The following is a 22607-nucleotide window of genomic DNA, read 5'->3' on the forward strand; positions in this document are numbered from 1 at the left end:
TCCCGAAGTGCAATGACACTCAACAGGTAGAAAACACGAGCTTTTGAACCTTGGCAATGCCGTAATGTTCTCTATTCGTGAAGCGTATGGTTTGTGGCAATTTAGCCGTATTGATTTAGTTAGCGAGTAGTTTGACTATAAACGACAAAAGCTTGTCTCTGCGAAATATGATAACGACGCCATATCCACTTGCTAGCATTGTCTCTCAGCTGACTGTGTTTACTTTGGCTCTTCGGCACCACCTTATTTGGATTTACTTTGGCGAGATTTTACCATAGTGATAGCGCCTTTCTTTCCGCACGAGGTCTTCCAATAAGGTCGCTGTGACACCACGTCATCCTCCACAGAGGCTGTCTGCAGCTGAACTCTGGTACAGCTGGGGTCGACTCCCAGCTGTGGAAGCCGCGCCAGAAATTATATATCTATTTATAATCAGCCTATTATTTATGTCCACTGCAGGGCGTTGGCCTCCCTCAGCGATCTGAATTACCCTTGTCTTGCGCTGATTACTCTGTCTTAGATAATTCCAACTTCCACCTGCAATATATATATATATATATATATATATATATATATATATATATATATATATATATATATATATATATATATATATATATATATATATATATATATATATATATATATATATATATATATATTCTGAGATTTTACGTGCCATAACCACAATGGATGATTGCGAGACATGATGCAGTAGGCGACTACGAATTAGTTTTGGCCAAGTGGGGTTCTTTAACTTGCGCAGTTCTGTGTTCTTGCATTTCGCTGAAAATGCGGCTGTAAACGAGGGCGAGGGATTTGATCCCGCGCCCTCGGGCTTAGCAGCACAACGCCAAAGCCGATGCTCCCCCACGGCGGGAAGGCCCCACTTAGACGATAGAGGAACGCACAAACATTCGGGGGGAAAAAATGTTTTCAAAGTGAATGAACAGAGCCGGCTTCTGACAGCCAAAACTGACGTAAAGCCCTATTTGCAATCAGCAGAAACGTGACATATAATCGCCTTACCCTGCGAAAGTCCACTGCATCATTGTCATAAGTACAGCTCGCGAAGTTTGTTCGTCGCAATTAAATGAGACGGAAGCGCCTCAATCGAATGACCGTGACAATGACCGTCGAAACCATCTCTCTCGCCAAGCGGGTGTGCAAGGGCGGTATGCGCCTGGCGGATAGTAGGCAGCGTTTAAAAACAGGCTATGTGCGTACCCTCTCTACTACTTCTATTCTTTTTTTGTTCCTCTCGTTTTCACGATGCACGCCAGGAGACTTTCACTGGCTCTCCTGGATTCAGGTCATGCCTACTGACAAGCGAACGCGTGGGCCAATCTCTGAGTGGAGTGTGTATATATAGGAACTAACCTAGATAGCGACCTTTTCTTTTTTTTCGGCCAGTCGCCGGCCGCACAGTCGGCCGCAGCGCACGCGGCGCCCTTGAATGGAACGGGTGGAATGCACCTTTCTGTCAAGAAGACCGCAGGTAAGCATCGATATATTCCTTCTATACAATACACCCGTGTCTAGCTTGAACGGAACATTGCTTTACCGACAACAATGCAGCGACGTAGCAGACCGGCGATGCAGTCCGAGCTTCGGTCGCGAGACGGAGTAGGGATCACTGCGCAAGAGCAGAGATATTGAAAATCGCTTCCCGCGTAGGCACGGCGTGGCTCCGAGCCCACGCTCGACACTGCAACAGTTCACAATAGCTATCTTTCCGAAGCATGAAGATAACTGCGTAGAATGAGGTTCGCGCGCGCAAGGAGACGAGGAAGGGATCTGATTCTCGAAGCACTTCACGGGCTGGCTCCTCAAACACGGTACTTTGTTTGCGAATATTACTTATCTGCACTGATAATCGCGTTCTGCAGTTATCAATTATAAGTTGGAAAATCCTTTTTTTTCATAAATTTGTTAGCACTTGCCTTGAATAATCGCTATTCAAACGGGCAAAATATTTTATTGCCTGTAATTGTTGTTTTCACTTCAACAGCAATGCAGACGCATACGAAAATATGTTTGCGCAGATATTGTACGTGGAAGCCGTGCCGAGTTTTCGAGAAAGCATCCATTTGATAGATCGCATAAATTATACTCTAAATTTGATTGCCTTTTAATTTCTTGCTTTTCTTTACTTCAGGGTCGTCAGGCGAAATGGGTAAATCAGTTTTCATCTGTCTCCTCCTATGCCCACTCTCCACGCTCTGCGTTCGGCGGGAGCAGCCGTCGAGCGATGTGCTGGCCTACACAAAGTCGGGCGTTCTACGCGGCAGCACGCAGATGGTCATGGGAAAACCCGTAGACACCTACTTCGGCGTACCATTCGCACAGCCGCCCGTAGGTGACCTGCGCTTCAAGAAACCCGTCCCGGTCAAACCGTGGGGCGGAATTCGAAACGCGACCCGGCTTCCACCACCGTGCGCGCAGATAGATCTCGAGCTTCCCATGACCTGGACCAAGAGCAAACAGCCAGGGTCCGAGGATTGTCTGTACCTGAATGTGTGGGCGCCGCCATGCTCGCAGGAGGACTGCAACTGCTCGCTCAAGAACATCCTCGTCAACGTGTACGGAGGGGGCTACAGCGTGGGCTCGAGCGACTGGGACATCTACGACGGCGCTGCTCTGGCGTCGATCGGAGACGTCGTGTACGCCAATATGAACTACCGAGTCGGTGCTTTCGGCTTCCTCAACGGCAAGGTTCCCGAAGCTCCTGGAAACCAGGGGCTTTTCGACACCCTTCTGGCCGTAAAGTGGATCAAGGAAAATGCCGTGGCGTTTGGTGGTAACCCTGACAAGATCACGCTGTTCGGCGAAAGTGCCGGAGCGGTTACCGTTGGCTACTTCCTGGTCTCTCCCCTGGCCAGGGGCATCGTCAATCGGGTCATCATGCAGAGCGGCAGTCCGTACTGGAGAATCGGCGACAACACTGACAGCGGACCTCAAAAGCTTCTCAACATGGCGAAGAAAGTCGGCTGCGCTGACGCCGACGTGGACTTCCAGCGAGATCACGAGAGCGTTATGCATTGCATGCGAACAAAAGTTTCCGTAGAGGCGATCCTCGAAGCCGGTCGTCAGATGTACGGCAAGAAGCACTCGAGCGCTTTCTTCCCGAGCTACGGTGACGAGTTCCTACCCGAAGACCCCGTGAAGAGCTTCGAAAGCGGCAACTTCGATCTTAACACACCCGTGCTGTTGGGCACCAACCAAGACGAAGGTTCTGTATTCCTGACCACGATCCTTCCCGAGATCTTCCCCCATGATGGCGTCGTCGAGTTGTCGAAGGACGAAGCCGGATTCTACCTCATCTTGATGTTTCAGTATCTCATGGGCAAGACGACCACTGAAGTGAGAGACTTCTACTTCAAACACATGCACAATCCCAACACCTCCGCCGTACTCACGGCAGCGTCGGACGCTGTGGGTGACTACGCTTTCACGTGCCCCGTGAACTACTTCGCCAAGGCCGTGTCTCGCAGAGGTGGTGATGTCTATTACTACTATTATACGCACCGTTCAGCCCGCACCAACAGGTCAGAGTGGATGGGAGTGGCCCACTTCGAGGAGTTTCCGTTTGTCACCGGCCTGCCATTTTGGTGCGATCTCCACTACCCCGAGGAAGAGATACGTTTCAGCCGGCAAGTGATGAACATCTGGGTAACATTCGCCAAAAACGGGTGAGGCTTCAATGCTTTTCAACGCCTAACTAATGCCTGCTTCGTGAGCGCTTGTCTCACATCGAGTATGCGTTGCATTATTGTTTTGTTGTGCTAAAGTTCTGCTACGTTTGATTGCCTTACACAAAATTTGGCAAGTTGGTACTTTACTCCTATACAACTGTTCTCAATACGAAGAGCTTACATATATAGCCAGCTTTAGCCTGCCAAGTTTTGGCGAAGCGTCGCAGTAGATCTATAATATATGTAGTTATTCACGAAAAGCCGTCGTTCACTCTATTCAGAAGACAGACGACTGCTATAGCGTTGCTTGGCAGCAAAGCATATCGTCAAACATTTGATTTAGGGCCTGGCACTTTAGCAAGTTATTCATGCGCCGACATTTTATCTTACTGCATGGAAATAGCACAACTGCATAGCTGAAAGCTGAAGATATTTGCTACAAAACGGGTCACAGTCACATCAATGTACACAAACCCGCAACGACAAGAAAAAGAGAGAGGGAAAAGAAAGAAAATAGAAAAACAGGGCTCGGACAAACAAGCGCAAAGCTTAATTTTCACTCGTCGGGATCTTCTCCCACCCACCTCTCCTTTCCGAAAATGCTTTCCTGAAAGGACAGAGGTCGTCCACAGGTAAAATTAACATATCTGTACCAATATGGCACGTACGAAACGACGTACCTCCTTCTTTTCCGCCGTAGTGCGACCTTTCAGATGGTGTTTTGCGGACGTTTATTTCTTTTCTCTCCTTGCCTTCAATGTTAAATCTCTCAAACTATAAATCCTTAACAACTCGCTCAGCCATCTGTCTTTCTAAATAAAACCAATTACCACAGATATATCATAAGCGATGTTTGTGATCTATTCGAATGCAATACCATGCGCTTTTCGAGATACTTATAAGCTCTTTATTTAATGTGGAAATGTGCCACAGTATATATATATATATATATATATATATATATATATATATATATATATATATATATATATATATATAGCACAGTACTCAAGGGCGTCACCTGAGAGGTTGCTACACATGTTTTCACTGTTTGCGTTCATGAAGACAACACAAAGAATATCAGTTCAACTGGCCCTGTGCTTAGCCTTATTGCAAGAGGTACACGCGTATTACTGGCGTGTGTACGGCCACATCACCACCAGAAAGATATAATTACAGTGATTTATTGAGCGGCACGGGAAAATAAGGCTATTAGCTGGTGCAGCTCTAAAGGCTTTCTAGACAACAGTAAATAAGCATTTATATCAGTTTTCTTCCCGCCACCAGTACAGCGCGTTACTGCAAGAGCTAATGCTACTGGCGCCTGACAGAGGGCGGGAAGAATGTCTGGATTTTTGTGGATGACGCCAGGCGCGTCCTTTTTGCACCATGCCTGTTCCCGTTAAATAGTGGAGGATGATGAACTTGTTGTTGTTTCTGTGCCAATACAATATCACGAACACGTAGAGGGGGATCATGACGTAATACAGGGTACTCCGGCTATGAAGAAAAAAGCGACAGAGAGAATTGAAGGAAAGCCAAGGAGTTCAATCAGACGCATGTCCGATCTGCTGCTCAACGCGGAGCAAGGGTGGTTAGGCGCCAAAGAAAGAAAGAAAGAAAGAAAGAAAGAAAGAAAGAAAGAAAGAAAGAAAGAAAGAAAGAAAGAAAGAAAGAAAGAAAGAAAGAAAGAAAGAAAGAAAGAAAGAAAGAAAGAAAGAATAGAAAACACTGAACGTGTAACTTCGTCCAGAGGTGCGCACTGAAACCCTATACCAGGTTTTCTTTTTTTTTCCTAGCTGCACCATTATTTTTTTTTAATTGCCTGTGGCAGGTAGCGCAATTCTGACTCTTGAGGTAAATTACTTGGAACGTAGGCCATTACTTCTATGTGAAATGAAAATGCGGAATTAAGCATTACCATAAGTACATTAATTAATTTTTAAAATGATTACATTACGGCCCATATATTAATGTACAAATTGTAGCTGGCGAGTTTGCAAGGCGTATCCATTTGAAACAAATTCTGAGGACTAGAACAGTTTCGACATTATAATTTTCAATAATTCCAACGAAATGCATTGGCGTTCCAGTTTCTTTTGTGCTTCAGTACATAAAACAGTGTTTTCTTAAATAGGTAAGTGGAACAACAGTGCACTTTTACCGCAAGTTTGACTGCGCATATCTCAAAACCAGTGACATCCTCAGAATTTTTTCTAAGTCGATATGCCTTGCAACTTACCGGCTACAATTCCTATATTGGGGTATGTGCCGTAAAGCAATTATTTAGAATGTTATTCATGGTATTATGTTAATTATTTAATTAATAGTTTTGATTGCTTGTAGAAGTAATGGGCCCCCTCACCGAGTAATTTATCTCGACGGTTAGAATTGCGCTACCTGCCAGACGCAATTTTAAGTTTCGTGTAGCTGAAGCAAAAAAAAAAAAATGAGAGATACATATGGAGACATATATACATATGGCAAAAAGTCGCGCAAGCGCCTAACAACAAAACCGCAAGTACCATCGCCTATCCTATCCACACCCCCCCACCCCCCCGCACAAAAAAGAAAGAACACAAGAACTCATATAAAATAACAATGAAAACTTGCATAACACAATAAAGTATCACCAGAAACATTTATATGTGATTTATTAGCAATATAAACTTCCAGTCGAGAGGCAGCCCTCGTGTCATGTCATCCTCCCTCAGCGTCCAGGCTCTTTTGTTCGCGCTGTGGACATAAATATGGCAATTGTATCGACTCGCTCAACTAGTTACGGTTCATCTGTCTCCTTCCGGACAAGATGCTCTAACGTTCAGTGGAGTAGAAGGCGCTGGTCGGGGCTAGCGGACAGACGCGGAGGAAGTACTCGATAGACTTCTGACACTCGCAGCTTTCGCAGGGAGATGTGTGGCTGCTGTGAGGGACTAATAGCTCTCTCCGTGAATGCTATACACAGCCACCAGCGATGCAATAACGCTGCATCACAGCGGAAACGGGGGGCTCGTGGTAGCTGGCGCTCCATGGAAGCGTTGAAAGTTCGTATACACGACAGTTAGAGAAACGGAGAGAGTTCCAGTCAGCTATAGTGTACGGGCTAGCGACCCGAGTTTTCTCGCAGCGTCCTTTCTAGACACATATATAGATTGTCCGGGTATACTGGCCTGAAGGTGAGTAAAGTGTGAAATGAATGAAAACAACAACCACTTACTTTCTGATTAGTCTATTCTACTGTTTATCTCCATTGATCTCATACCACTCATTTAGCTTTTGACCGTTCCTGTTCTTCCAATTAAGTCCCGCATTTTAATCAATCTCACGCACTGAGTCGGGGTCATTGCTTGGAAGCAGACAAAGAAGCAATTATTTGCTTTTTATTTATCTATACTTTAGAGGACCCACCGCGCTTGCGCAGGAGCTATGGCGTTGCGCTGCTGAGCATAAGCCTGTGGATGCGGCCCCGGCCGTGGTGGCCGCCTTCTGGTCGGGGTGTTACGCAAAAATTATCGGGGTACCATGCTTAAGAGAGAGAGAGAGGCAAAAGAAAGACAGGGGGGTTAACCAGAGATTATCTCCGGTTGGCTACCCTGTACCGGGGGAGGGGTATGGGGATGCGATAGGTGAGAGAGGTGCATTAAGTGCCCCTTAAGGAGTCCCGGGTGGTCAACAATAGCACGGAGCCCTCCACTGCGAACTCCGTCGCAACGCACTGCACGGTTTCGAAACGTTAAACCCTACAATTTATTATATTCAAGGTCCGCGGCCGCCTTCGCATAGTTTGTGTAAAGAACATCCACGTGAATTTCTTCACAAGCGCGTTGCGTTAAACGACCGCGCAACTCTTACATATTCATTCGATCCTGGCAATGCACGAATGGATGCAACAGGCTCCACCACTGTAAAACGATGCTCCGCAACACAGCGCGACTTTGTAAACACTGCGAACAAGTCGACCAAAGATGCACCCGCAGATCTAACTTGGCCGTCGCTTTCCGTTGGGTTCGCAGCCTGCGTGCAAGTCTGCATGCTCCAACCCCACAGAGCACTTTCGGCCTTGGTGCGGACTCACTTTTTATCGTTACGTTCGGCGGCAGCGGAAACCGTCAGAATGTGCGCTACAGATAGGAAAACAGGAAAGTCAGGGAGGTTAACGAGATGAAAATTTCCGGTTATTTACCCTGCACTGAGGTGGGGGAAGATTATGCAAATTACAGTAAAATGCGTGGCGTCAGGGTTGACGTCATTAGCGTTGCAACTTGTGAGCGAAATTGACAATACCAAGTTTCGCCTTCACTATCTCCTCAATCGTAAACACTTTTTCACTCGATGAAATGCAAATACCGACTTTAAAGAATTGTCTACTAATCCCAAATCATTATTTCTTCCTCTTTAGCTTGGCGCCCTTAAGGTATTCCGTGGCAGTGATTTAAAGAATAAACTCTAAAGGCGGGCAACGTTTGTGACGTTCTGCACGTTCGCCGAGTGCGCGAGTGCTTCCCAGTGACGGCAATGAGCACGCCACAGTTCGCAAGGAAGTGGAGGTACTCCGATACTGGAGACTTAATGCCGTCTTGATGACGCAACAGGGGGCGCCACGCATGTGTGTGCTACGTAGCGCGCATCGTCAACAATTTTAGTAGCAAGCGTAAGCAAGAAGGGACCCAAATGAATACAGTCTTTTGCTCGCATGACTGCCTTAACAGTAATCACTAGGCTTCGATCATTATTTAGGTTTGTTTTTGACCTTATGTTTCGTTCACAAAATTTCATGCGCGAACCTGAAGTGACAGTGTCGGTTGCTGCTGTTTATAATATTGCTAACACTGTCTTCTAACAGAAAGAGGAAGCGATATTTCGGATGGAAGATGTACACCTTTTACGCCAGCTAGCGAAAATGCCTGTGCATATGTGTAGCCAGCATTGACGTATAGGCGCATCCCTTCTATATAGAAAGCGATGATGGTGGTGGAAATCAATGATACATATTTTTACTATCAAGTCTCTTGATGGGAACGCGTCCCTGCGAAATTAATAACCATTTGTGTATGTGTGTCTGCGGTGGGCCCAATGTCACCGAGATTTTCCTGCTCACGGAACAGTCATCTGCTACATATACGTCCGAGATCGAAGAGCAGTAATATTCTCCGTCCCCGAGTTTGTGCTTGTAGTCAAGCTCGCTGCTGGACAAGGACTCCCAGTTACTTGTGCCCTGCGCAAACAGCGTCCACTGCGTGTTTGCGAATTGCCTCATCTCATCACTCGATCTAATCGGCGGCCAGCCACGACTGCGTTTTTATTTTATCTCGTTCACGTCTAGTCGATCCCCTTGACTTCAACTATATTACCAACAGCTCGCATACGTTCCCTAAACCATCGGTTGTTGAATGGCCCGCAGGTTCTTTCAAGCTCACTTCCTGTACACTGCCACTTTTCGTACCGCAGGGCGTAAGCTCAACTCACCCAGCTGATTATGGCATTCAGGTAATTAGACACCCGAGTAGATTCTAAGCAACCGCTCGGGTTACAAGTATCGGAAATGAGGAAACAGTTACGATTGCACAAGTACGGCAGGTCAAAGTGAACGCAAGCGCCAATGTGGAGTCCTCGAGTAGGCGTGTTGTAAACCTTCCCGGAGGAGATTATGAAGTGGGCTAGAGGCCACCCGCATGAACGCCACGCGTGCCTAGGCGTCGATGACACGTGCAGTATGTGCGACCGATCGCCTCCCATCTCCGGGCCCCCCCCCCCTCTCTTACATCGCCTCGGCCGATACTTTTCCGTTCGATGCGTCGCATTGCCAGGTGACGCAAACAGAAAGCGTGTGCGCCGTCTCGTGAGCGAGAGTTTCGACACGTAGCGTATTTGTAAGACCCGCATGGCCGAGCGGGCGATCTCATTTTTTCTTAGTTTCCGACGCTCCGTGAAAGCCTTGCCAGGCGTTTCTCCACATGGATATAACGCGATGTTTGCTTTTTCAACGATTGCGGTATTGGCGAGGCGGCGAAAGCAGGAAGGAAGAACTGGATATGGTGAAGCGATAATCTACTGAAGTACCACGTCTGTTGTCCTGTGGTATTTATTTATTTATTTATTTATTTATTTATTTATTTATTTATTTATTTATTTATTTATTTATTTATTTACTTATTTATTTATTTATTTGCACGTGCGTGCGTGCGTGCGTGCGTGCGTGCGTGCGCGCGCGCGCGTATTTGTTAGTGTGTGTGTGTGCGAGAGAGAGAGAGAACTTCAAAAGCCGTTAGAGGCAACCAGCGCTGAACCTTCACGTATCGACGGCAGCGTCCTAACAGAGCTCAGCAAGCAGAGGAGGCAGTTTTCAGTAGTACATGCTTCAATATGGCGTAGGCAAATCTACCGTTCATAGTGAGGTACATGTGTCCAACTTCTGACATGATTTGGCGCAGTCGTGCTGAAACCTAGGAGCGCTTGTCCTCCTCGGAACGCTCATGGCCTTGGACGCAGCATAGCTGGAGTCATCCAGCGAAAGCAAACGTTGATGCAGGCGCGCGTCTGTTATTCGCTCAAAATGTCGCGGTATTTCCGGAGCCTCCTTACTGATAGCATGGCGCCAGCATATTTTGACCGAGCCATCTGACTGTCTTAGCGCGTCCTAGGCAACGCTGGTTCCCCGCATGAGGTTCGAAGTACGCTGATTAAAGACTACCTGTTCACTCGATTATATTACGTTCGCGTTGCTGCTAAGTACTCTTAGCCTTATGAATCAACTTAAGGTGTTCCACGAGCGTCTATCTTAGGTTCATTATTTTTCGATATTTTTGTTAATTATCTTCAAAAATGTTTGCGTCATTCGCGTCTCCTTTTGTACGCTGACAATATTAAACTTTATCGTAAAAAAGAATCAGCGCAGGATTGTGAATTATTACAGGAAGATGTAAATTCTGTCACGCAGTGGTTTGCTTCCAACTTTTTGCGTATTAATCCAACTAAGACACTTGTGTGCTTTAGCCGCAAAATTTCCACTTTACTATGCGAATACTCACGTAATACCGTTCCTTTGAAATGAGCGAGTTGTACGCGGAACTCAGGAATATTGGCTGGCTCCCGACTGAATTTCGAAGAACATGGTTCAAGCATTGTTAATGCATCCTACAAAAAGTTAGCTCTCATATGAAGAATCGCAGAAAAGTTTACGAATGTCAATTGCGTTGTTCTCTTGCATTCTTCTTTTGTCCGCTCGAAGTTAGAGTTTAGTTCTGTTGTATGGAACTGTATTAATTTGACCAATGTGGCGAAAATTGAATGTGTTCATTGACGTTTCATTCGTATCCTGTGCAATCGATTTCTGAGACGACGTGTATTTTATGCCTATGATCGTGCACTGCGTATGTTTAATATTAAACCCCTGGAAATAAGGAGAAAATGTTGTATTTACTTATTCTTACATAAACTAATTCACAACTACTTCTGTCTGCGGTTACTGTCGGCTGCAACGCTATACACGCATCTCCAAAACTTACATAATACGAGCATTTTATACCTGAATTCAGCTTGCACCTATATCGCTATAGCACGTCCTGTAGTACAACAAAATATCCTGCCCTATGATCTTGACATTCTCAGCTCTTGTAGTTGCTCTTTATCTTTCTGTATCTGATATAATTTAATTTTTGTTGCATCTTGTACCCCTGTTCTTACAGGTTTTCGTTTTTTTTCTGTTTCTGTTCTTTGTGTAACATAAGTGAATCAATACTAGGGCGTATAGCTGTTCTTGGGCACTTTCAGAAATAAATGAATTGAAATGAAATGCGACATTTTACTTCAATACCGCCAATTGAGGAGCGGGGACAACGAGCCTAAATTTGATCTACATCACTGCGTTTTCCCTAAGTAAGCGCAGACAAAGGCAAGTTCTGCTTTTCTTACATTTACGTTATTTTTTATTATTATTAACCATGTAAACATACACAAAAACTCCAAAACAGGCAGAAAAGCGTACTAACAATTGTCTCCTAAAAGGGACGCCAAGCCCACCCACTTGAAGCCGAGAAGGAAAAAGAAAGAGAGAAAACACAAGGCACTAAAAGAAGGAAAAGGGGGAGAGGAAGACACCACAGCACATTACACATTCAGACGCAGAGTACGAGCATTTGAGACGAGAGTATAGTCCGGTGGTTGACAAGAATTCCTGTACACTTTTGTAAGCCTCATATCGAGTTGAAGGATAAACAAACAAGATATCAGTCATTAAGTTAAGTTCGAGCAATATTAAGTTGACGAAACTTTCTCAGTAGCACGCATCGAATACTTTATAATGTCGGACATTCTAACAGCAAGCGTTCAAACGTTTCGCTGTAGTGTGTACACAAGTAACGCACCAATGGCTCGGCGCACGTCCTTGTTAGTGAAGGCGATGTGCCACATTAACACACTTAATGCGCAACTTGAGCATTAGAGATCTACTGCGGCGAGTTAAAGCATGGTCAGAGATTGGTGTAGGCTACGATCCCTCGGCTACACGTTCATCCGGGTGTGGGTACTGTAAGTTGTGTAGTATAAGCAGTCTGGCATCGTCGAATTTGCATTGAATTTATTTGATTCAACTGAAGAAGCCATATCATACTTGTCATAGAGGAAAGATGAAAGGTGAAGGCATACGGGAAAAAAAGAAAACCTAGTGATATTTCTTTTTCAAGAAGCCTCATGGTAACTGGCGTGTCAGCCTAGGGAGAGAGGGAGGGCGATTCATTAACGGGATGCTTGGGATGTTTCGCTCGCCATAAGCCCAGCATGCTACTTCAGATGACGAGGTCGACGGATGAAATGACCCTCTCATACATGGTATACAGACACACCCTATTGTTACCTGTTTCTGATGGCGCCCAGGCAGGTATGCAGGCAGTCAGGCAGGTAGGCAGAGTCAGAATTGAGGGTACGTAGCTTATTAGGCGTCCTTGTGGCCTCTAAACTGAGGTACAATTCGGCGGTGGTGTCGATATCAACAAGTGCGGTCGGCGTTCAACAAGTCAAACGAATCGAATGACGACTGCCTGCGTGTGGCCCCATTCTCGCAGCCTCTGCTAACGGTGGCGGCTTCTGGTGCTGTCGTGTCAAGCAGTTCATACACAGAAAGCACAATTCTGTAGAGCTCACGCATATGTTTGAATCTATGCGAAGCGGAGCTCTCGTTAAGCACTTAATTAAATGTTATAAAGCTAAATACGATGGGCGCGTGCTTTTCCACACACTTGCTATACCTGCTCGGCCATCGTTTCAGAGATACCTGGGGATGGCACGAGGGAAGTATGCGTGAAACAAATTAAAAAAAGTGTGACAGCATCTGATACAGCATCGGGATATTGTGTTGGGAGACCGAGAATCGATTCCACCGTCGAACACGCCTTTGTGTGAGCTATGCAACAAAACAGCAGCAGCAACATGGTTAAAAGCAAAGTTCGGTATAAGGGTCTTCCCTGAACAGACATCAAGCATCGTTTTCGTCCTTATGATTATCACAGCATTGATATCTCACAGTGTACGTTCTCGCGAACTTTTCGCACTTCGGCAGAGTTTGCGAACAGTATAGCGCATAAACATTACATGAAATTAAAGATGTGACCTGGGTGGTTCCTAAACATAAATGTTGCATGACATTTCATGCTGCATAGGATGACAATAAGTACACTTGTTCATGTAGGAATTAGTTTTATATCAATTAATTAACTTCTCCCCGAAAGCTTCGCTTCCCGTAAATTTCAACATATTCGTTATATCTTCACAATTTTATACATGCGTCATAAAATCTTCCAGATGTGCTGGTGACGACGAGGTTTAATTCTAGAATGTGTCCTGTGCACACGTCGTAACATGTAACTAGAGCACACACCGCGGTAGCCCATAGGCTAACGCGTTGCGCTGCTGAGCTCGAGGCCGTGAGTTCGATCCCCGCGCCGTAGCGGCGAAGGGCTAAATGCAGTAACAGTCGGGTAGTTAGATTTAGCTGCACGTTAAATAACCCAAGGTGGTCAAAATTAATCCGGAGCCTCTCACTACGGCGTGCCTTACTAACAGATCATGATTTTGTTTCCTAAAAAACCCCAAAATTATTTCTTTTTCAAAGCAACAAGGTTGTCTGTTTTAGTCTAGTCCAGGACAGTCTGCTGGAGGAAAGCTACAGAAGAGCAACTTGGCTGGCGCGCGAAGCACCACCATTGCTATTTCAATCTCCAAGAATGCGGTGCGGCTCGAAAGGGCTGCCATGTAAATTTAGGTAGATTTGAAAACAGGACTGCTAGCCGAAAAAAAAAAACGGGTGTGGAGTCATCTGATATAAGTTGTAGCACCGACTGCGCATGGCACAGTGTATATTGATCGCGTCAATCGCCAACGTAAGGAGTACGATGATGAAACTATGCGGCAACGGTGATGTAAGCCATATTACTTATTGCGTAAATAAATAGGACATGGGACCATGCAAAACTTCGTCTGGGTTAAAAGAATAGTTCGGCAGCATGTTACACTTCTGTAACACGGGAAGACGAAAGCCTGCAGCACACTTGGCAACGCATTAGCCTATACGATCTGAGGGGTCAGACTGTTTGCATGCCATAACGAGCCGAACTGTGAATCAAACACAAGGCGCTGTAGGTCGACCTCCTACACGACACTTGCGAGCGCTTAATGCACTACGTAAAGGCGCAGCTTGCTTATCGCCAGTTACGAATGTGTAACACAACCAGCAGGCAATTAAAGAGACATGTGATTGTTGTACTTCATGATCGCTTATTTGTCAAAGTCTATTTTTAGTGTCGTCTGGTGGTAACCGATCCTCTAACCAAACACCTTCACTAGAGCTCAGCCGTGGCATCTCGACGTTCAGAGACATAATCATGGCCTTATGGTCTGTAATGTAGCAGATAATTATGGCCTTATGGTCTGTAATATAGCAGGCGAAGTGCTGCAACCCTTTAGCAGCATCGTGGTTGTGGAACACCAAGTCTACGTATGTTCCCCTGTTTGTAGTTACACTCTTGCATACGTTATATGCGTGATTCTAATGAATGTGCGCACTTCACGCTTCACTTTGCTGACTGCTTGTATCCTCTGCATTACGAGAGGGATCATATTCCTAAGGGTGGGCAGCGCCAACTCGCCCAACTTGCTGTGAGAGGGATCAGCTTGTATTCTCTCTTTTTTTTTTTTGCTTTCTTAGGGGCTATATGTACCATTGGTGATGATGATAGCTTTTGCACCATTGGAGGGGACGACGGGTTCTTTCGGTATGAGCCATAGCTATGAGCCGCTTAAAACTTTCGCCTTAATATAGACAAGACGAGAGTAAGCACTAAGGAACTTCAGAGTGAATTATACCACCGACCAACTATTACATTTCCTTTGAACACCACAGTTGTTGTGTACTATGTTGTATGAGTGCATAGCTCACATCTGGCGTTGTTATATGTTGTTATATGCGTCTCGTTGTGCACATATGCACATAATTAAATGTGTATGTTTTCAGACTCTTCTGTACACTTTTACGTGTTTACGGAGCTGTGTATTTCTCTTAGATGTTCTTTTACTTTCTTCTGGGAGTAGAACTTTGCGAATGTTCGTGCTATTTGACTGTCGCCTCTGTATATCCCTCCTTGGCGCTTTTAGTTTTGCTTACCCTGCAAAAAGGAGTAGCGGGCGTCTGTAATGGTGCTGACCACTTCTTTAATTCCATATTATTTTAAAAATACACGAACAAAAAGAAGAGAAACAAACACAAGGGACGTGCAGTTGGCAAAGTTTGCTTGACTTTATTGCAGTGAATGCAGTAAACTTGGCATACTGTTCGGAAAGAGGTATATATAGTGATTGTTTATTTAAATATCTTTTTGTGATTGACCATGTTTGCGTTGTAGGCTTGTTGATTCGTCATGTCAAGACGTGTTACAGAGGAGGAAAAATTAAAAGAAGACACCTTGAGAACACGAGAAGACCCAGGAGGGCACTTACTTACAAATATGACACATTTTACCGCGTTCATCCAATGTGTCATTGTTCTATGTGTCCTGTTTCGTGGTTTATTGCACTATAACTCGCCTTGACATGGTTTTGTGAATGAACTGTGCTACTGCTGTAAGGCGTGTTGCGTTAAAAATTTTGTCAAAAGGTATAACTGGGAGAACCTGGCAAGAACGCTTCCACTTTATTATAAATGCTCTCTGACGTTCAGTTAGTGCATGCCCCTCGAACTGCTTTGTTGTAGGAATCATTGAAGGTGGATCGGACGTCAAATTGTTTATTGCGATTTATTCTTCAGAAGACGAAACGAAGTAGGCAAGAAGAAATTGTATGACCATCTAACGTGATTCTGTTGTTTTTTTGTCTCTCCTTGAACCTTTTCTGCAGGAGTCCTCCCAGAGTGAATGGTACTGAGTGGCCAAAGTACTCGGAAGAGGCTCCGTACTACATGGAACTCAACCCGAAGCACTTCCACGTGGGCCGCGGTGTGCACGAGCACAGATGCCAGTACTGGAGAAAGCACATCGTTCGAGACGCCTTATGAAAAGAAATAAAACGAGAGCCGCTTCTCATGCTCTCTATATGTAGAGTGTTCATTCTTATCTATATAAAGCATGTTTTGAACTTGGGTGAAGCAACTTGCAAAACGTACACGTAGCATATATTGCAGTCTTTTACAGGAAGCGAGGTGTTCAACGAAGTATGCCTAAAAACTGAACTACAGAAGCTCAGGAACAAGGTTGTTCGGGAGTGTACTTACACAGTGTGCTATCGCTCCCCCGTCAGCTGCTATCTGTCGCGAGAGCTCCCACGTCAAAGTACTCGCAGTCGGCGTGTATTCATACAATAAACGAAGTTTAGAAATATGGTTGTTTGGGCTAGTTGTTTACATAAAGCGCTCATCCTTGGTGTCTCGCTCGTGTCCGCGTCTTCCAGCGCTATGACCCCCACTGCTGTGTATTCATACGACGACACTAAGGTATGTATATACTTTAGAGCTATACAAGAGTCTAGACGTCTCTACAACGGTAGATCAGCTCCGCCTATGTGACCACAGTGCCGTTAAATGCCCTTGCACCCAGTTAGGCCAGGAGGGCTTTAAGCTAACGTTTGCGGCATAGAGTATCTACCGTCAGATTCCACGGACACGTTCTTACCGACAATTGAGGCATTGCGAAACTGCGCGATGCCATAAAAAATCAGTCTGTCTCGTAAACCCGAGCGTCCAGTATTACATAACTCAACACTAAGGCTAGACCGTACGACAAACACACACATATCACAACGCAGAATCGTTGAAGTGTCCTGGCTTAAGCACATCGCTCAGGTTGCGAAAGACAGCTGTAAGCGAAACCTAAAAATGAAAATCCTATACGCTTGCCCACCGTTCCGAATCCCTCAACCTTGTACTTGTTTCTTTTTTCACTTAGGCATTCAACGCTCATTTCATTTGCCTATAGGTCTTTAAGTAATGTTCATCTTTATGTACGGGCCTTCTTGACGACCGCAACCAAATTCACTCGTATTATTCTTCGCAGCAGCAAAACTTTCATATCCGCCTCTCCAGAGTCATTACCGCCACCTTGGCGCACGTTTCGCTTAGTCATACATACGGCACACTCCCCCCGAGGACAGCTTCAATAATTCAAGCAAAACTCTTCCTTTCGTTTCGTTTACTTTTTGCGATGTCCACTCATCGCGCGTTGCTTGCGCAACACAGGCTATGAAGCTGCCTGTCGGTGTTTGCCTCGAAGAAGCAACACGGATGTAACTGTCTATATATAGAACCACAACAACGTATCGGACAAGTGCATTTCGACATTAATATAGCAAGCACGGCATGTATGTATTACTCTCGTAGCTTAATGGCCTCGCTGCACAAAAGGAAATGAAGAAAGTGACTGTCATCTAGCTTGCACCGTATTTTCTCGTGGAATACTCCTGTTTCTTTTTTCGAAGTTTTGACAGGAACTGGTATGGATACGTAAGTCAAGCTTATAGTTATATCTTGATACACAGGGTGTCCTAGCTAATATTGACCGAGTGTTTAGAAAAGATGGACCATTCTACGCGTACAAAGCCAAGTAGATAGCGTCAACAATTCACCTGAGAAGCTACCGTGAGTCCTAACCTGGTAATTGGTCTCCTAATTGACAATGCTTAATAAAGCCGTTAACAAATTCTTTATTGCACGAAGGGTTACATGTTGGGCATCATGTATAGGTGGAACCCCATAACTCTCGTAGTAGTAAATGAGGACCCTAGTTGTAGGCAGTTATAAGAAACATCGATCCGGGATGTTTTCAGCAAGGTACAATTAGAGCACTTAATCTTTTTCAACTGAAAACGAAAGCCTGCGATACATGAAACATAACTTATGAGCCCTGTGTATTGCAATTAACTTCTTTTCGATCAGGATGGTAATTAGTGCGTTAGATAATTATTGCTTATCACCTAATTGAATGTCAAACAAAAATACACTGGTGGATTCTTAACTGGACTGGACAATACACGTACTTAGTTTAGTTCATGCAAAATGACTCATCGCTTTAGAAATATTGGTCCATATTAGCTCGGAAAATCTGTATGATGCATAGTGGCTCCTAGACGGAATATGCAGCCGCTATAACCATACAGCACGAAAACTGTTATTAAATACTCTTCGTCGCTATCGCCGAACACTGCCCTCCCTGTTGGTGCAATGTCCTTTACGCAAACATTTACGACGGTAACTGTCATGGATTACTTTGCACCCTGACGCATTCATTCACACATCTTGCCAATAAACTACTCCCAACATTCCGCGAAGGTAACGATAACATCAAATAATACACAGAAAAAATGAAAACGAGGTGTATATTTACAGGGACACCTTCCTCTCATCAGATCGTTGTTGCCGTCGAAACCACGGTTGGATAAACTATTTTTACATGAACAACTTCATGGCGGCGACTAGATCGTGAAGTTGAGCTAATTGGCTACCTCTTTAAATTAAGCTAATATTATTTTGGGCCATCTCCAATATTATCTTCATTGAGAGCTTGTAATTTCTTCTTCTCAATTTTGAACTCCGAAATACCGGCTACGGGCCTTGCGCGAAGGGAGGCCTTGCGCGAGTAAATGCGGTATCTTGGTCTCTCACATTTCCTTTTTCGCTCTTACCCTTTCACACGACCAGTGTCTCGTCTCGGCCGAGACGCAGCGCTCATCGCGGCGCGGGAAGGGCCTTGCATGCGAGCACAAGCTACACAATGAGAACCTACCGTCTCGTCTGATAATAGACATAGCGAGATGGTTGAGCGTAGCGAAAACTCTGAACGCAAACAAAGGCTCGTTCAGGCTGCACCCGTTGTTTGCGAGGAGGTTGCCAACGAAACGACCTCCGACTTCTCCTTTCTTTCGGCGTGGATGTTTGTTGGCCTGCAAACGCTATCTCTCTGCTTTGAGTTATCTTCTTCTTTCTTTGGGTGGTGTGCAAACGCCAAGTAAAAGCTTTCCCCCACGGTCAGTTCCAAGATGATCAAGCATCCAAGGTGGTTAACTCTAAGCACCATGGTCAGCAGCTAGAAACCTAGACGGCTACATTGTTCGCTGTTTAGACGTAATCATTTACATAATTAAGGCCGCACCTTTTAACCAACGTCGCCTTAGGTGGAAAGGGAATGGGCTGTTTGTAAGGTTATCTGTGTGCCTGATACCCATCAGTTTTTTTTTTAAATATCGCAGTTTCGGCGTAAGCGCGAAGCAATCAGTGCGGGAGCAACATGTTAGAATATTACACGAAGTGTAATTAATACCCCTGTCACACGGGCAAGCTAAAGTGCACTTTGAGGAAGTGCACTTCAGCGCGCTGAGTGTCATTTTGGCGACGCGCTGCTACACGAGAAAGAAAAGTGATTTTTTTTTTTTTTTTGAAATTGGCGGCGATGGCGATCGGGAGTCAGCAGGCAAAGCATGCGTTTGTTAACTTAAGCATGCGTGCACAAAAACAGCTTGTTATAATTAGAAACAGCATCTACAATCAACTTAAGTGCAAGTGAAGTATTGCAACTTCAATAAGAAGATTAATCACCATGGACCAAGGCAAGACAACAAGACCTGATTAGTACCAGTCCAAATGCTCGCCTGTCGCAAACTAGCCTGTCGCAAACTCGCCTGTCGCAAACTTGGAATGCTTAGGGGAATATATGTACACCCATATAAAACAAGCAGATAAACTCATCTTAAACGGCGATTTTAACTTGCCAAATGTCGACTGGAGCACGTTCACGTCCCGCTCCACCACAAATATTGATAGTAAAATGATCGATATTGCTTTTAATTTTGACTTATTACAGGTAGTTAAGGATTTCACTAGAACCCACAAAGATTCAAATGCAGCTCTCGATCTATTTTTTGTGAGTGGAAATATACAACATGATGTCTCATGTATTGTCACAGACGGCATTTAAGATCATCAAGCAGTGGTATTGTCGTTGCAATGTGCCCCTCGTAGTAAAAATGACAAGATTCAATATTACCCTAATTTTTCTCGTGCATATGACGCGTCTGTAATTGATACACTAGCATTTCATCTGGACGACTTTGAAAATAACACAGCTAGCATGAATGATCTGTGGCTTCTATTGAAAGACATTACATTCAACTGTATGCAACACTTTGTCCCAAAAATTGCGAGGAAGGCTACGCGTCGGAATCCTTGGATTTCCCAGGAGACGTTGCGCCAGCAACGCAGGTTTAAACGGCTTAAACATTCCGCAAAATTGAAAACTAGTTCCAATTCCGAAAGGGTCATTGAGGAAGCATCAAAGAAATTAAAACAAATGATCGTAAATGACAAACATAATTACTTTAATGTACAGCTTCCTAGTTTCATGAAAACGTCTCCAGGGAGATTCTGGAGGACGATGGGACATTCTTCTTCCCTGTCCGATATGTTTATAATAGACGGTGAGAGAGTACACGATAAGAAGGTTGTATGTTATGTTTTTAACAATCATTTCAGTAGTGTATTCACAACGGATGACGGTTGTCTGCCCTCTTTTTACATGGATTTGCCTCCCATTCCCGATATTGTCATTTCTGAGAATGGTATACGTCACTTACTGTTAAAAATTGATGAAAAAAAATCTCCCGGTCCAGATGGCATACCAAACACTTTCTTAAAACGTTATGCCGAGTGGGGTGCGAAATACTTAGAAATTTTATTTAGTAAATCGCTTCAAGATGGCATCCCTCCGGATGACTGGAAGACTGCAATAATCAGACCCTTACACAAATCGGGAAACAAGAATTGCATAAAAAACTATCGACCAATTTCCCCTGACTTCAACAACATGCAAAATTTTTTAACACAAAAGCATGTAATCGGTTTCCTTGATGAGCATTGCGTATTGACAAACGCTCAGCATGGATTTCGGCAGGGCTTATCCACAACCACTCAGTTAGCAGAAATAATTCACGATTTTGACAACACAATAAATAATAGGAAACAAACCGACGCTATATTCATGGATTTCAGTAAAGCGTTCGACAAAGTAGCCCACAGCAAATTACTTCACAAATTAAGTTTTATACTTAGAAATGATAAGCTATTCAAATGGATACAGGCGTACCTAACCAACCGTTTCCAATGCATTGAAATAAACCCGACTTCCTCCAACACATTATCTGTTGCCTCTGGCGTTCCGCAGGGATCCGTGCTGGGTCCTCTTTTATTCTTGCTTTATATAAATGACATTGGCAATAATCTATCTGTAAAAATTAAACTTTACGCGGATGACTGTGTACTATATGATGAAATTGACTCACCCCAAGATCAAATCAGGCTAAATAGTGACTTTGGCAAAATAGTTGCATGGTGCCATCAATGGCAAATGGCTATCAACTATGGAAAAACCGTCTTTATGAGAATAACACTAAGAAAAAAGCCTCTTCTCTTCCACTATTTCGCCCAGAACACCTATATCTCCGAAGAATCTCACTACAAATATCTCGGTGTACACATATCCCACAAACTTTCCTGGTCAAAACATACTGACACTGTAATGGCGAATTGTCTTCGCAAATTGTTCACCCTCAGACGGTCGCTGAAATTCTCCACAGCAACTGTCCGCCTCCTGGCATATAATACAATAGTTCGTCCTACTTTATAATATGCAACAATCATTTGGGACCCCTACACAAAAACAAATATTGAGAAATTAGAAAGAATTCAAAAGAAAGCTGTCCGATTCATCTACAATTCTTATGGTCGAACTTCTATAACAGATCTCCTTAAACGTAGTGGCTTCTCTTCGATTACAGAACAAAATCGTGTTTCCCGATTAAAATTCTTTTTTCAACTAATGAATGGCCACTACCATATTGATACCTCACACATCTTAACACCTTTAACTGGTTATGCTACTCGGCATAAAACTCCCTAACAGTAACCCCGTTAACACCGCACAACAACTGCTTCAAATACTCTTATTTTACAAGAACAATAGTTGATTGGAATAAACTTCCTGGTGAAGTCGTTACACAAAATTCTTTATCCCGTTTTCAGGCGCACTTGCATTCATGAATCAACCACACATACTTTATTTGCTCCTTTCTTCATGCATTTTGTCCTTTTGCCATTTTGAATTCAAGCGTCGGCATGATTGCTTGAACTGTATGTTTTTATGAATGTACTTGTATGTTCCCACCCTGCTAAGATCTTGTAAAAGATCGCAGTATCTATAAATAAATAAATAAATAAATAAAAACGCGTTCCGCCAAGCAATGTGGCGCCATTACTAGGCGTGGCCTTAAACAACTAGGTAGCGACAGCAGCTTTTTTTTTTCTTTTTTTTTGTGTGTGCAGTGTGACACATCGTTTTACTTTCTAAAGTTGGCACTTTAAAGAAACTGTTATTAAACATTACTCCTGAC

At 44.2% G+C, this 22607-nt stretch overlaps 1 protein-coding gene across 1 annotated transcript; it reads left to right on the top strand.

Moving 5' to 3' along the window:
* Window positions 1-1422: 1422 nt before the first annotated feature.
* LOC139059561 (acetylcholinesterase-1-like) lies at window positions 1423-16233 on the top strand. The gene is made up of 3 exons (XM_070537994.1): window positions 1423-1498; window positions 2159-3692; window positions 16077-16233. Exons 1-3 carry the CDS (start codon window positions 1471-1473, stop codon window positions 16231-16233), a joined length of 1719 nt encoding a protein of 572 aa, XP_070394095.1. The 5' UTR covers window positions 1423-1470.
* Window positions 16234-22607: the final 6374 nt, after the last annotated feature.

The sequence above is a fragment of the Dermacentor albipictus genome, chromosome 4 (genome assembly GCF_038994185.2).
Source record: "Dermacentor albipictus isolate Rhodes 1998 colony chromosome 4, USDA_Dalb.pri_finalv2, whole genome shotgun sequence".
In the NCBI taxonomy this organism is placed as follows: domain Eukaryota; kingdom Metazoa; phylum Arthropoda; class Arachnida; order Ixodida; family Ixodidae; genus Dermacentor; species Dermacentor albipictus.